Source organism: Gastrolobium bilobum, unplaced genomic scaffold (genome assembly GCF_033153095.1).
Source record: "Gastrolobium bilobum isolate Gb01-03AN ecotype WA unplaced genomic scaffold, APGP_CSIRO_Gbil_v1 utg7600, whole genome shotgun sequence".
In the NCBI taxonomy this organism is placed as follows: domain Eukaryota; kingdom Viridiplantae; phylum Streptophyta; class Magnoliopsida; order Fabales; family Fabaceae; genus Gastrolobium; species Gastrolobium bilobum.
The window spans coordinates 60,570-76,445 of record NW_026897674.1 but is presented as its reverse complement, the minus strand read 5'-3'; the positions used below and the strand labels follow the sequence as shown (position 1 = coordinate 76,445).

Genomic DNA, 15,876 nt, shown 5'->3' with positions numbered 1-15,876 from the left:
ATAATGACCATCTACAATTATATTGATGGCACACTAATCATAGTATATCAAACGTAACTATGGTCATAATCAATGTTGTTACAAACGTAGAGCATACATAGAAACGGTAGGGGTTAGCAAAAATGTAAAATCGTAAAGCGTAAACGAAATGTAAGAGTTACTACGTAAAAAAAAAAACATATATAAAATCGAAACACATCAAATATAATATTACAATTTTTTTTGTTAAGTACTCAATGATAAAAATTTAAAGTATATTGGGCTGTAGCCCAAGTCCATAAATGAACTAGGAAAAGGTGAAAACTCTAATTGGTAGAGAAGCTCAAATTATGATTTAAGAAATTGTTAGAGATATTTAAAATTATTAATGTAGCCTCACCTAATAGCTTAAATTTTTGGGTTGAATTAGTTTTTTACATGGTATTAGAGTCTTTATATTATAGGTTCGTTCCTCACTGTCCACTTTAATTAATAATTAATTAAGTTTTGTGGAGTTTCTTAACACGAATAGGCTGGGACTGATGCGTCATCCTCCCTTCGAGCTCAATGGGCTCTCGTGTGAGGGGACGTTTTAGAGATATATAAAATCGTTAATAAATAGCCTCAGCTAACAGTTTAAGCTTTTGAGTTGAATTGATTTTTTACAGAAATAACGTCGCAGATGAAGACTTTAGAGTAGACCTTGTGAAACATACACACACACAACAAGTTGCAGTAGAGAGGTGTATTAGTGTTCCAAAATTTTTAAGCTCATATTGGTGTTCCTCACCCTTATTCTTCTACTTTGCAGCTCCTTCTCTCACGATAAACACTCAGACCGGCGAGTCCTCGTTTTGCTTGATGACTTCGCCGTCAAATCCTCTCACTTTCTGTTCTTCAAGTGATCTCTACAATCTTGTGGCTTCGATATTGATTTCAAGCTTGTCAATGACCCCAAGAATGCGCTCCAGAGATACGGCCAGTACCTCTATGATGCCTTAATTTTGTTTTGGCCCAAAATATCCTCCATTTTTTTTCAATACTGAGTCAACTCAGTAAAATAGTCTAGTCAATCGAGCTTACCGAGTCAACTCGGTATTTTAACCCAAATTTCATTCCAACCATGGTTCTGACACGTTTTTAGACCAAAAAACATAGAAATGAACTTTTCTACGGGTTGAAACGACGTTTTAACAACAATGTCGTAATAATAAGGTAGAAATGTATGTAAATAATAATATCTAGAAACGACATGTGAATGTTCTATCTCATGGTCAAGTGGAGCTACGGCCAACTTCTGATGGATCACATCATTCCATTTTTGGAGAGAGGTTTTTTACATGGGAGAAGCAACTAATATTGTACAAATTTTTTGTTAGAAGGTACAAACCCAACTTTGATTTAGTCCCCACCATCTTAGCTATGATTGAAAGACAACTTGAAACTCCACTACAAATAATAATTAGAAAGCTCCAAGTATGCAAGCTATTATTTAGCTAAAGATAAGAATAATTTAGATGGTGGGTGGGAAAAGAAAAGAAAGGGAGCTGGACATAATGTGTGGAAGGTGGGTTGTTGGACAATTATATAAACATGTATTATTAATGTTGTGATGTATTTTTAATATTTAATTGTATCTTGTTAGGCCAGAATTTTTAGCTATTCAAGTTATAAATTAAAGCTCATGTAACGTGCCTTGAGATAGAAGTGTAAGAGAATAGAAAGAGAAAGAGACACAAGTGAGCAATTGAAAAGAGAAGATAAAAAACAAGACAACAAGTGTGTAAGTGTAAAAGTGCCGTAGCACTTGTGGAAGTAAAGAGTGAGTGTTTGTGAGAAATTGTGTTGTATTTTTTGTCTTTTAGTAAAATTTTAATATAAAAGTTTCTTCTCCATTTCTTCCTTATATCCCTTAAATTTTCAACATTTTTTACATGTTAGTAGTTGACATCAATCCTTCTTGAAATCTAACCATCAGCAAATTAACACATGCATTTTTATTTTTTTATTTTTTGGTACAGTACAAGTTGACATAAATCCTTTTTGAAATCTAACCACCAGCAAATTAACACATGCAATAAGTTGTTTTTTAAGATAGTCCACAGTGCGACATACAAGTAACATGGATAATAAGTTAAGTGTGTATTTGGTAGGACTTATTTTCAACTCCTCTCCTCCTTAAAATAGAAAACAAACAAAACACTAATCAAGAACTCCTCGCCTATAAAGTCTTCTAGTGGTCATTCTTTCTTCGCTACAATATACAGTACTACTTTCTATTTTCTTCTCTGATTGAAAAGCATTCGATCTGGTTATTATTGCTAAAGTTCCATGGTTGAAGAAGTCAAGCATCATCACATGGTGAAGGTCATAGATCAGTGTCATGTTAGTCCTCCTTCATCTTCTGTTCCTTCCACCTACATTCCTCTTTCTGTCCTTGACATCCCTTGGCTTTCCTGCACTTTAATGAAATCGATTTTCTTCTATGAGTTCCCTTATTCTACACAGCACTTCCTTCAAACGGTGGTTCCTATTCTCAAACACTCTCTTTCACTCACTCTACAACGCTTCTTCCCCTTCGCTGGTAATGTCGCTTTCACTCCCAAACCCCACACTCCTCACATACTCTACTCCGAAGGTGACTTTGTCTCCTTCACCGTCGCAGAATCCACAGCAGATTTCACCAGACTCGTATCTGATTCCCCAAGAGATGTTAGAGATGCTCATCCACTTGTTCCCGTCCATCCTTCATCACGTACCTTAGAAGATGGCACATTGTTGCTACCAACCATGGCCATTCAGGCCACGGTTTTTGCCAACTCTGGATTCAGCATTTGCCTCACTTTCAGACACGAAATTGCGGATGGTAGAGCTTTTGATCATTTCATGAAATTTTGGGCCACTGTTTGTAGGTCAAAAGGGGACTTCACTTCACTTGAAGGCTCTCTTCCTATGCCGGTCCACAAAAGGGACATCATCGAAGACCCAAAAGGGCTTAAGCCCATTTTCTTGGAGACGAAATGGAATTTGCCACGAGAAATCATAGAAGACACGAGCCTTGTCCATGATGCTCCTAGCGACATGGTGCGCCATAGATTTATATTAAGCCGTAACCAAGTTGATAAACTAAAGAAATGGATCGCTTTCAAAGGTCAGAGTATGGGTGTAGAGACATTGCACTTATCAACTTTCGTTGTGACATGTTCTTTGGTTTGGGTTTGTAAGGTAAAATCAGAAGACAACAAAGTTGATAATGTTGCCAATAATGATGATAATTGCTGCTTGGTTTTTCTAGCAGATTGCCGCAACTTTCCTGAGCTTTCAATTCCATCCACATACTTTGGAAACTGCTTGACCAATGGGATTGCGGAACTTATGAGGAGTAAGCTAGTTGGAGAAAATGGTATTTATGAGGCAGTGAGTGTTATTGGAAACATGGTTAGAGTTCTGCGGGGTGATCCTATGAAAGGGGTTGAAGCGTTTGCGTCAGCAAGGGAAAAAATAGAGTTGAACGTGGAGCGTGTGTTGAAAATCGCAGGATCACCAAAGATGAACATGTATGAGACTGACTTTGGTTGGGGAAAGCCCAAGTTGCATGAAATACTTCATGCAGATGATGGTGCAACAATCTGTCTTTCTGATTGTAGGGATCACAAAGAAGGTGGCGTTGAAGTTGGGGTAGCATTCAAAGGAATTCAAATGAAGAAATTTAATGCCATCTTGGAAGACCAACTTAGAAATATTGCTATTCCTTAATCTGCCGTCAATTGAGCATGAATTGCACATCATGCACGACATAAGCTCCAATGTTACTAGCTATGGGTGAGTTAGTTAAGACCATGCATGTAATAATAAGTTAACAAGTTTTTAATTTCTATGCGTGTGAGTTATGGCCATGTAACAATAAGTTCACAAGTTTTTAATTTGTGTGGGTGAGTTATGGTCATGTAATAATAAGTTGGGAAAATTTCGAAAACCTCCCTATAATTTTTCTTAAAATCAGGTATCTTTTATGGTTATTTTTTTATTATTTATCCCCAATAATTATGGTCCATGTCATAAATAATTGTAGAGGGACGAGTTTTCTTATTCTAAAAACCAAAAAATTATTTTTAAAAAACAGTTATCAAAGAGAGCCTAAATTTAGGGGAAAAGACTCTAGCTTGTGTTAGGCAGTGGCGGACCCAAGAAAAATTATTTATATCTGCATATTTAATGCTGCCCCTGAATTTTTAGTGTTTAAAGAAAGTTTAAATCACCAAATGGTGGTAGCTCAGTTGGCGCATGGGAGCTGAGCAGGTGGGGAGAGAGCATGTGTTCGAATCCTCTCAGTACCACCTTTGGGAGAGGTTTAAAGCCTTAATCCTGGACCCGCCCCGAATCGGATTAGTTGCGAAGCGATGAACCGATTGGAATATTTCCAAAAAAAAAAAAAAGTTTAAATCAACGCTTGAACCCACTCGTAATCTAGTCGCTTTCATAACAAGCTGCCGGCAATAGTTTAAAATATATCGAACATATATAAAACCGAAACACACCAAATATAATATTACAAATTTTTTTTTGTTAAGTACTCAATGATAATAATTTAAAGTATATTGGGTCGTAGCCCAAAGTCCAAAAATGAACTAGGAAAAGGTGAAAACTGTGATTGGTAAAGAAACCCAAATTATGATTTAAGAAAGGGAAATAATTATCTCATGTTGCATGAGATAATTATCTCATGCAACAGAGACAAAGTAGTGGGGTCCACATTCTTTTTTTTTTAACAAATGGTGGACCCCACTATCTTGTCTCTATTGCATGAGATAATTATCTCATGCAACATGAGATTAATAGATCCCTTTAAGAAATTGTCAGAGATATTTAAAAATTATTAATGTAGTCTCACCTAACAACTTAAACTTTTGGATTGAATTGATTCATTACATGGTATCAGAGCCTCTATATCATGGGTTCGTTCCTTACCGTCCCCTTTAATTAATAATTAATTATAGAGTTTTTTAACACAGATAGGTTGAGACTGATGCGTCATTCTCCGTTCAAGCTCAATGGGCTCTCGTGTGAAGAGACATGTTAGAAATATATAAAACCATTAATATATAACTTCAGCTAACAACTTAAGCTTTTGAGTTGAATTGGTTCTTTACGGAAAAAACGTCGTAGATGAAGACTTAGTGTTCCCAAATTTTTAAGCTCATATTGGTGTTCCTCACCCTCATTCCTCTACTTTGCAGCTCCTTCTCTCTCGATAAACACTCAGACCAGCGAGTCCTCGTTTTGCTCGATGACTTCTTCGTCAAATCCTTTCACTTTCTCTTTTTCAAGTGATCTTTACAATCTTGTGGCTTCGATATCAATTTCAAGCTTGTCGATGACCCCAAGAATGCGCTCCAGATATACGGCCAGTACCTCTACGATGCCTTAATTTTGTTTTGCCCCAAAATACCCTCCATTTTTTCCCTGTACTGAGTCAACTCGGTAAAATGATCTAGTCAACCAAGTTTACTGAGTCAACTCGACGTTTCAACCCAAATTCCATTTCAACCATCGTTCTGACATGTTTTTAGACCAAAAAAACATAGAAACGAATGTTTCCATGTGTTGAAACGATGTTTTAACAACAATGTCATAATAATAAGGTAGAAATGTATGTAAATAATAATAGCTAGAAACGACATGTGAATATTGTCGTGTTCTATCTCATGCTCAAGTGGAGCTACAGCCAACTTCTGATGGATCACATCATTCCATTTTTGGAGAGAAGTTTTTTACATGGGAGAGGCAACTAATATTGGACAAATTTTTTACATGTCAGTGTTAGTTTGTTCATAATATATCATGTTCATAAATCATAAACAAGAACATGCTAAAGGATCTTGGGAATACATGATTTTCACATACACATAAGAGATAAAGACATACCTGGAAACAATGATGAAGGATTAACAAAAGTCATCATCTTGTGAGCAATTGTGTTAGGATAGTTTCTCTCTTTAAGCCTTCTTTACTTTGATATGTATTCTGATGGAGAGAATGACATTTGGGTAGAAGGGGAGAGAAGACCATTTCTAATATATATATATTCCATAACTCATAATCTGGTAAGTCCATTATATACCAAATCAAATCAATGATTGAGATTAAGTGTATCAGTAATTAATTGGGCCATATAACATTTAATGGGTAATATCAAGAATCTTAATATTATAATTATAATAAAATCCTTTTAATATTATAATTGATTCTTAATATTTTTAACATTCTCCCACTTGGCCCAATTAATCTTAATATACGTACATACATCTCTAATGTTAGTCATCATAAAAGATAAATTGACAAGTGTGAGTTATGGTGGTAATGCGCTATTAATTCAGTACATTCCCTTCCATATACTACAACACCAACAATCCATCATATAAAATTCATAATATAGGAAACATAATGGTCCACATAATGTCTTACAAAGACTTCCTTGTCAAGATTCATAATGTGTATACAACCATAAAATAACAAGGAAACATAATGTATGTCAGAAACACATAGGTGAGCTCAGAGTGTCACACATCAATAATCTTTAATACAACCAAGGCCCATACTTTAAACATGTTCTTGAAATAGCTTTGGTTGTAACCCTTTCGTCAAAGGGTCTGTCATCATGTGTTCAGTTCTGATGTGCATAATTGACACTCTCTATTTCTGAATCTCCTCTTTAACGGAAAAATACTTTAACTTTATACGTTTGGCACCTTTAGAGTATCATTCGTTCTTAGAGAAGAATACTACTGCAGAATTATCACATTAAATTTTTAGTGGCCTGCTAATGGTGTCGACAACCACAAGCCCTGAAATAAAGTTCTGCAGCCGTAATGCATAAGTTGTGGCTTCAAAACATACCACAAATTCTTCCTTCATAGTGGATGAAGCAATGATAGTCTGTTTTGCATTTTTCCATGATATGGCTCCTTGGGCAAACATAAACAAGGAGCAAAAGGTTGACTTTCTTCTATCAAGACATCCACCAAAATCTGAATCAGTATATCCAATGACTTTTAATTCATTGAACCTTTTGTACATGAGCATGTGATCCTTCGTGCATTGAAGGTACCTTAAAACTTTGTTTGCAGCTTTCCAATGTTCCATTCTTGGATTACTTTGATATCTGCCCAACATCCCGACCGCAAAATTGATATCCAGTCGAGTACAGGTTTGAGCATACATTAAGCTTCCCACAACATAGACATATGGAATTGATTCCATCTCTTTATGTTCAACATCATTCTTTGGACATTGCATGAGATTAAATTTATCACCTTTCTGTACAGGAACAACCCCAGGTGAGCATTTATTCATATTAAATCTCTCTAGAATTTTCTCAATATATCCTTTCTGAGATAGTAGTTATAGTAGTTCAAATTCTGAGATTAAAGTGCCATAGCAATGGTAAAACGCAGGAATGCGAATTTATTTAGAAAATCCATCATCCAAGAATTCCAGTACTGTATAATTGTTGCATTTGTGATTAGATATTTCTATTAATTTTGTTTAATACAAGTTTGATAAATACCTTGATTCATTTAGTCTTTTCTTAGTTTTAAAAGATTGATTGCTTAAAATTCAAGAAATTAGAAATAGGAATTAAAAATAAAACTAAACAAACCGTTCCTAGAGAACGATTATAATCTTCGGATTTTATTACCCAACAGAAAGTTGGAGATATTGCTGTTCAATGTACCCTCAATTCCATATGATTTGCATATGTGCTACTTCTTTTGTGAACAAAGTGCAGTGCCTAAAATTTAAGCTCCAACGTGAAATTTAGCCATGTAATAATAAGAAGCTTTTCACTTAGATGCGTGAGAAACTAGAAATGGTAAGGATCTCAGGTTAAATACAACTACTAGGTAGAAAGATCAAAATGTCTCGTTTTAACATTTTAATTTTCAAAATGTCACGCTTTATGAATAGAAGGGGAAAATTATATTTACAAATTTTTTATTTACAAACTCTTACAAACCACACTATATTTTACTGGTAAGATACAGTATGATTTGTAAATAAAAAGTTTGTCAATATAACCCTCTCTAAATAAAATACCAAAATGCAATATTTTAAGACCCACGGTCAATAAAAGCTCGGGCTCAATGGGTTTAAGACCTGTACGTAACTCCTAAATTCTAATAACGAGTCTCATCATATTATGTCACGGTGCTTAATATTACTAGGTATTGATTATGTAATCGAATATTGGGGAATATAATAACATGAAAATAAATCATCTCATATTAAAATTTTACATGACCTATTCATGTAAAATTTTTGTGTCTATCTCTTTCTTTATTAATTATCATTATATATACTAAGGGAATAAACATCATTGGAAAGTTTGATGATGTGTCACTCCCTCCTTCAATCTCACCAATGTGTTCACACTTGAGAAAGTTTGAAAAGTTTCTTCTTTTGGAATTTTTTTTAATCGAAAATTAATTTAAAATCCAAAATTAATATTAATTAGTGGAAAAAAGGGAATCATTATCTTTGTGGGGTTAGGCTAAATTAAAGTTCCACTACTTTATGCATGGGTAATTGTTAGGTGCATTTAATATTAAATTTGAAATGTAAATGATGATGCACTGCACACAATAAAAGAAGTTCAGAGACTTTTCAAGTCCATTTTGGAAGTTGTGTATATATATCATATGTTTTGCTTGGTTCTTCCCTTTTGTCATAGCCTTTTGTGATTCTTCCCCTCCTCATCCTCTGGTCAATGACTCTCTATGTTCTCTATCTATCGCTCTGCAGCAATTGACGACAACACTAACACTGTTTCCTCCATCATCAACCAATCATTTCATTTTCCCTGCATAATCTATCAAACTCAACACTGATTCTCCTTAACTTTCTTGAAACAACATAATTTTTTATCCAAAAAAAAAAAGCACACGAGATGGCTAGATGTTTCAGCTTCACTGCTTCGCGTGACAGGTGCTTCCGCTACTCCTTCTCGAACGCGGGTCTCAAATCCACCACCACAGATCTCGGCGATGGCACCGTTATGCATTGTTGGGTCCCCAAGACCCACAACGATTCCAAGTCTTCCCTCTTTCTCATCCACGGTTTCGGAGTCAATTAAATGTGGCAGTGGAGCGAGTTCATTTCCTCACTCCATTTTGGAAGGTGTGTATATATATCATATGTGCTGCTTGGTTTTTTCCTTTGGTCATCGCCTTTTGTGATTTTTCCCCTCTTCATCCTGTTCTTATGTGTTATCTGTTGTATCTTCATCTTCTCAACCTTTTTTGGTGTCAGATATGTACTCCATGTATGATTTCATTAAGGATCTTAATCCGTCGAAAGAGGAGTGGAGGATTAAGGTGAGAGTGGTTAGGACTTGGAAGGTTCCTAATTTTCAGCATAAATATTTTGACGACAATCTGGACATGGTTCTATTAGATGAGAAGGTAATACTTTGAGTTCTGTTAGTTTCTTTTTACTTTTTTTTTTCCATTTCGTTCTTTGTGGGAGCAACACGTGGATAAAGTGCAGTCCTTTTTGGAAAAGAACGAGTCTCCTCAAAACGTTGTAATCGTCCAGCTTGCAAGAATTAAGGGTTTTAGGGGTCACAAGCTTTAGTCACTTTATGCGAACAGTATGTGGATGAAATGCGAACGTTTTTGGCAAACAATCAGTCTTCTCAGAACATCATAATACTCTAGCTTGCGAGGATAAAGGGTTTAATTTTTTTTTTAATATTTGTTAATTATTTTTAACTCTTTTATACTCTAATTGTCTCTATATATGACAAGGATTATCTTGGACTCAAATGTACTAGAGGTTGTAGTCTTCAAAAAACGGTATCAAACGAGATCAAAATCGAACTTGATATTTTGTTGTTTAGTATCACTTATATTCAAGATTTTTTTCTTCTCAATTTTCTTATGTATCCTACACTATAATCCCCACTTCCAAGAATGAGACAATCTTATTTTAAATAATTTGACTTTTTGGCAAGAACATCTCTTTTTTGTTATTTTATTCCCTATCAATTCTTCAACTATTCCCTATCAATGTCTATTGGGCTTAATTTTAAGAAACATAAATAATTTAGATTGTTGAAAAAGCCACAAATCTTAATAATTATTTATTATTATTAATAACTCAACTAAAATGAATGACCATCCAACTTCTGCATAATAAAAGGATGTTTGCCATTAAGTATTTTATAGACTTTTACTTGGAGAATGTGCGCAACATTCTATGCATGTTTTCAACTACTTTATGTATGGAAAATTGTTAAGCCTATTAATAACATTTATTATTATGTCTATTTGGTGAAAAAATATTTTATATTTAAAATTTAAACTTTTTAAATTTGAATTTTAAACTTTATAGGTGGGAAAAGAGTTAAACATTTAATGTTTTCCACTACTTTATGCATGAAAAAAGTTAAGCATATTAATAATATTTAATTTTATGTCTATTGGTCTTAATTATTATACCTATTAGGATCAATTATAAAGCTAGAAAAAAGATATATAAAATAAATTTAAATTTAATATAAAATTATATATTAAATGAAAAAATAATTAAAATTGTAAAAATATATGTATAGTTGATAAAAATAATTTAAATTTAAAATTTAACTGAAAAAATAAGAAATGACATATTTATAATTTAAATAAATTAAATTAAAACATTAACTTAAAATAATGATTCAAAAAGAGAAAAAAATTCGTACAAGAAATTAAAAAAAAAATTTAACATAAATATTTTAAATTTATGTGAATAACCAATTTAAAATTAAATATAAAAAATTACAAATTACAAATATCATTATGTAAAAAAATAGGAAAAAAATCACTATAAAAATGTAAATTTTAATTTAATATATTAGATAGAGATTAAAGTTTCATTTTTTTGATGTAATAGTGTAATTAACACAATTTTCTATGTTGTGAATGGATAACTAGAAGTTATTATTTGAAGAATGTACACATACTTCTATGCATGTTTTCCACCACTTTCTGCATAGAAAATTATTAAGCCTATTAATGATATTTATTATTTTGTCTATTGGGTGGAAAATATTTAAAATTTACAATTTACAATTTTCAAATTTGAATTTTGAACTTGACAGGGGGAAAGATTCAGCATTTAATATTTTCCACTACTTTCTGCATGGAAAATTGTTAAGTATATTAATAATATTTATTATTATGTCTATTGGGCTTAATTATTATTCATATTAGAATTAACTATAAAACTTTAGAAAAGATATATATAATAAATTTAAATTTAATATAAAATTACTGATTAAACAAAAAAAATTTAAAATTATAAAAATAAATATATAGTTGATAAAAAATAATTTGAAATTGAAATTTAAATGAAAAAAATAAGAAATGAAATATTTATACTTTATAAGAAAATAAATTAAAAGCTTAACTTAAAAAATAGTACAAAAAGTTAAAACAAATTCCGTACAAGTAATTTTAAGAAAATATTTAATATCAAAGTTTTAAATATATATGTATAACCAATTTAAAAATTATATATAGAAACTATTAATTAAAAGAGAAAAAACTAATTTTTTTAAAAATACATATAAATAATACAAAAGAATTTAAATTTTTTTAAATTTAGATAAAAAATTAATAATGATATCTATCATTCTGTAAATAATAAATTATAAAAATTTGACCACTATACAAATGTAAATTTTAATGTATTAAATAAGAAATAAATTAAATTTTCATTCATTTTATGTAAGAGTGTAATTAACACAATTTTCTATGTCGTAAGTGAATAGTAGAAGTTTTTTTTTTGATGAAGAGTGAATAGTAGAAGTTATTACTTGGAGAATGTGCACATACTTTTATGCATGTTTCCTATTATTTTCTGCATAAAAAATTGTTAAGCCTATTAATAATATTTGTTATTATGTCTATTGGAAGGAAAAATATTTAGTATTGAAAATTTAAACTTTTTAAATTTTAATTTTGAACTTTATAGGTGGGAAAAGATTCATCATTTAATATTGTTCACTACTTTCTTCAGGAAAAATTGTTAAGCATATATTAATAAGAATTATTATTATGTCTATTGGGCTTAATTATTATACTTATTAGAATTAACTATAAAACTAGAAAAAGATATATGTAATAAATATAATTCTAATATAAAACGAAAAAAATATTTAAAATTATAAAATTATATGTATAGTTGATAAAAAATAATTTAAATTTGAAATTTAATTGAAAAAAATAAGAAATGACATGTTTATACTTTAAAATAAAATAAATTAAAAGCTTAAAATAATAGATTATTCCTGAGGGCCGACCTACCCTGCCTGCCAAATAAGCAGGTTAGCCTGCCAACATGTTTTTTTTTGTTATGTTTACTGTCTAACTATAGAAAACATATATAGATAGTAATCTAGACGCAACTATAAGAATATTTTTTGTGGATAGATATAAAAACCTATTACATGCTTATATAAAATGCTGACAGTTAGAGGTAGCAAAATGGGTTTGGCCCGGAGGGCCGGCCCAACCTGCCGGTAACACATTTTTTTCTTATGTTTACTGTCTAAATATAGAAAACGTGGATAGATAGTAATCTAGACGCAACTAAAAGAACTTTTTTTTTGTGTGGATAGATATAAAATCTATTACATGCTTATATAAAATGCTGACAGTTAGAGGTAGCAAAATAGGCTCGGCTCGGAGGACCGACCCACCCATGCTCGCCAATAGTTTTTTATATCTATTATTATGTTTATTGTCAAACTATAGAAAACATAGATAGATAGTAATCTAGACGCAACTATAAGAATCTTTTTTGTGTATAGATATAAAAACCTATTACATGCTTATATAAAATGCTGACAGTTAGAGGTGGCAAAATGGGTTCGGCCTGGAGGGCCGGCCCGCCTCGCCCGCCAACACATTTTTTTCCTTATGTTTACTGTCTAAATATAGAAAACGTAGATAGATAGTAATTTAAACGCAACTATAAGAACTTTTTTGTGTGGATAGATATAAAAACCTATCACATGCTTATATAAAATACTGACAGTTAGAGGTGACAAAATAGGCTCGGCCCGGAAGCCCGGAAGACTAACCCACCCATGCTCGCCAGCAGTTTTTTATATCTATTATTATGTTTATTGTCAAACTATAGAAAATATAGATAGATAGTAATCTAGACGCAACTATAAGAATCTTTTTTGTGGATAGATATAAAAACCTATTACATGCTTATATAAAATGCTGATAGTTAGAGGTGACAAAATGGGCTCGGCCCAGAGGGCCGGCCCACCCCGCCCTCCTACACTTTTTTCCCCCTTATGTTTACTATCTAAATATAAAAACTTAGATAGATAGTAATCTAGACGCAACGACGACGACAACAATTTCGTTCTTTTTCCTTCGGGCATCTCACAGGTAATTCACTAGGTATGTCTTCACTCATGGGCAATTAAATGTGGCAATATCGAGAGTAAAGAGCAAACATAGATTGGAGATAATGGTTGTGTTACAGACAACACCTTTAACATCGTCTACAAGGAACTATTTCAAAGATTAGTGTAGTTCTTTGTGTCCACTGTAAGACAAGATTTATTTTATTCTATTTCTTCTGCATCTTAAAATATAAGTGTCTTATATTTAATGACCAATATATAAATTATCCCAAATGTTTGACCAGTTTGTTTAATGCGACCTGTAATTTATTTTTTTATTCATTGGTTGCTATATTCATTTAAAATTTCTATTCTCAAATAGTGTTCTTCCCAAATAATTTCTGGTTGTTTTTTTTTTTTTGTCTTTGTAGGGTGTTGGACGTGTCCTCTTTGCCCAAGGAAAGCAAGATAGAAAAATAAAATACAGCCGAAATTTTTGGCTGCATTGACTGTTATGCATTGTCCTGGACTCTGTCGCCTTTTTACTTCATTCAAGAATTTGGCAAGTAGTTATTTTCAAAGTTCTGCGTGAATGCGGTAGTTTTTTCAAGTTCAAAAGTACCACAATATAGCACGATAATTCATTTCCATTTCAGAACAGATATGCTTTTTTGTGTTTTTTGTTCCTTTATATTTATAATTTTATGTTTATATCTCTAGCACATTAAAATTCAAAGTTTCACACTACGATGAAGGTGTTGATTTACCCGAAGCGATGATTAACCAACGACAGCCGACAACAATTTTGTTCTTTTTCCCCCGAGCATCGCACGGGTAATTCACTAGTTATTAATAAAGTAAGAGCTAGACACAAATATTTCACATGAGGAAATTTTATCCACTCCCATATAACTTTTAAGGACCACTAGACATTAATTATACATTAATTAATTACATGGAAAAAAGTCAAATTCATTAATTGTATGGGATATCTCAAGATTGCTTTTAATTATTTCTTTGAAGATTTAAATTTTTAAAAACTATATTTTAAATGAATTTATCCATGAAATGAGTACATATTTTAAATATTTCAACATTTTTATAAAAACTTATCGGAAGATACTAAAATATTTTTTATCAATAAAAGCACAATAGAATTAAGACATAATTGTTCATAAATAAGAAGTAACCAAACCATAAATATCGAGGAGAAGTGAAATTAATTTTAAAGTTTAGGAAATGGAATTTGCAAAATTTGCAATAAGATCTAGCTGATTGAACAATGGTAGTTCACGTTTTAAAAATATTACCAGTTTGGGGCAAATTTTTAACATTTTTTTTTTCATGTCTAGCGGATTTTTTTGTTTAAGTGGGTCAACTACATTTTTTCTAGTATTAATTTTATACGCTTGTGTTTTCTTAATTTTTTTATTTTATTAAAAAATGTATTACTTTAATTGTTTAGATATTTTATTATTTCATATTACCCTAATTTAGTCATAACCTAGCGATGAACACCTCAGACGTAATATTCATTATTAAATTAATAATTAATCTAATAGACATTTACATAATAATTACTTCAATATAATAATTTGAAGAAAAAAAATTAAAAGCAACCTTGGAATATCCCATATAATAAATAAATTTGGTTTTATGCTATATAATTAATTGATGTTTAATGAATGTGTATTGTTTTCAAAATCTTGCATTTCTAATATTTTCTGGCATAATCAATATTTTTAACAATTATGAGTCTTTTCACTTCAACTTAGATTAATTTCTTGCTCTTTTTAACTTAAAAAAACTCTATACGCTGAAGGGCGTGGCACTTGCCCCATAGTTTGAGTTGAATTCTCGAAAACAGTCAAAGCCTCCACAAACGGCATCACATTTGCCATCCAACGTCATTTGTTTGGGACAAACGTGGGATCCCCCGTATGTTTTAAGGGTTTTCGTTTTATCCTTTAACATAACACAACAAACTTTTCTACACTCACAACATTTTGTGGGGCCCACACTTTTTAAAACAAAAAAATAAATAAAAAATTAAGGCACGCAAAACGAATCTCTATAATATTACACAATCACTTTTCCTACAGCATAATTCTTATAAAATCCATGTTTTAAACAAGTCAATTTATTTAAGAATATAATGTATACTGAAAATTTATACGAACGACATAAAGAGCTAATCTACTACAACCACCACTACTACTACTAATAATATATCAAGTGATGGTGGTCGTACCATAGGTGTGATTGAAGTCTGAAGAGAGCAAACAATGCCCACAATGTTGGCACTAGCACAGTGTCAACATATTATTTAGAAAAGTGTGAATTTTTGGATTATAGAAATTGATTTGAATTATTATATTTACTTTCAACTTGTTCTTATATTTCATCCGTATCTTAATTTGGTACAATATTAATTTCTGCTACACATGTAAATTAATTTATATTTGAAAATTTCACATATTTATCATTTAATTAAA

General features: G+C 31.6%; 2 protein-coding genes across 2 annotated transcripts; one reads left to right on the top strand and one right to left on the bottom strand.

Moving 5' to 3' along the window:
• Nucleotides 1–2,310: 2,310 nt before the first annotated feature.
• Nucleotides 2,311–3,735, top strand: LOC133309237 (coumaroyl-CoA:anthocyanidin 3-O-glucoside-6''-O-coumaroyltransferase 1-like). The gene has a single exon (XM_061509994.1). The coding sequence runs from the start codon at nucleotides 2,311–2,313 to the stop codon at nucleotides 3,733–3,735; it is 1,425 nt and encodes a 474-aa protein (XP_061365978.1).
• A 3,045-nt stretch (nucleotides 3,736–6,780) lies between these two features.
• Nucleotides 6,781–7,332, bottom strand: LOC133309236 (secreted RxLR effector protein 161-like). The gene has a single exon (XM_061509993.1). The coding sequence runs from the start codon at nucleotides 7,330–7,332 to the stop codon at nucleotides 6,781–6,783; it is 552 nt and encodes a 183-aa protein (XP_061365977.1).
• Between the last annotated feature and the right edge of the window lie 8,544 nt (nucleotides 7,333–15,876).

Excerpts from the sequence above, each read along its gene's own strand:
- LOC133309237 (XM_061509994.1), top strand. The coding sequence starts at position 2,311 with ATGGTTGAAGAAGTCAAGCATCATCACATGGTGAAGGTCATAGATCAG.
- LOC133309236 (XM_061509993.1), bottom strand. The coding sequence starts at position 7,332 with ATGAATAAATGCTCACCTGGGGTTGTTCCTGTACAGAAAGGTGATAAA.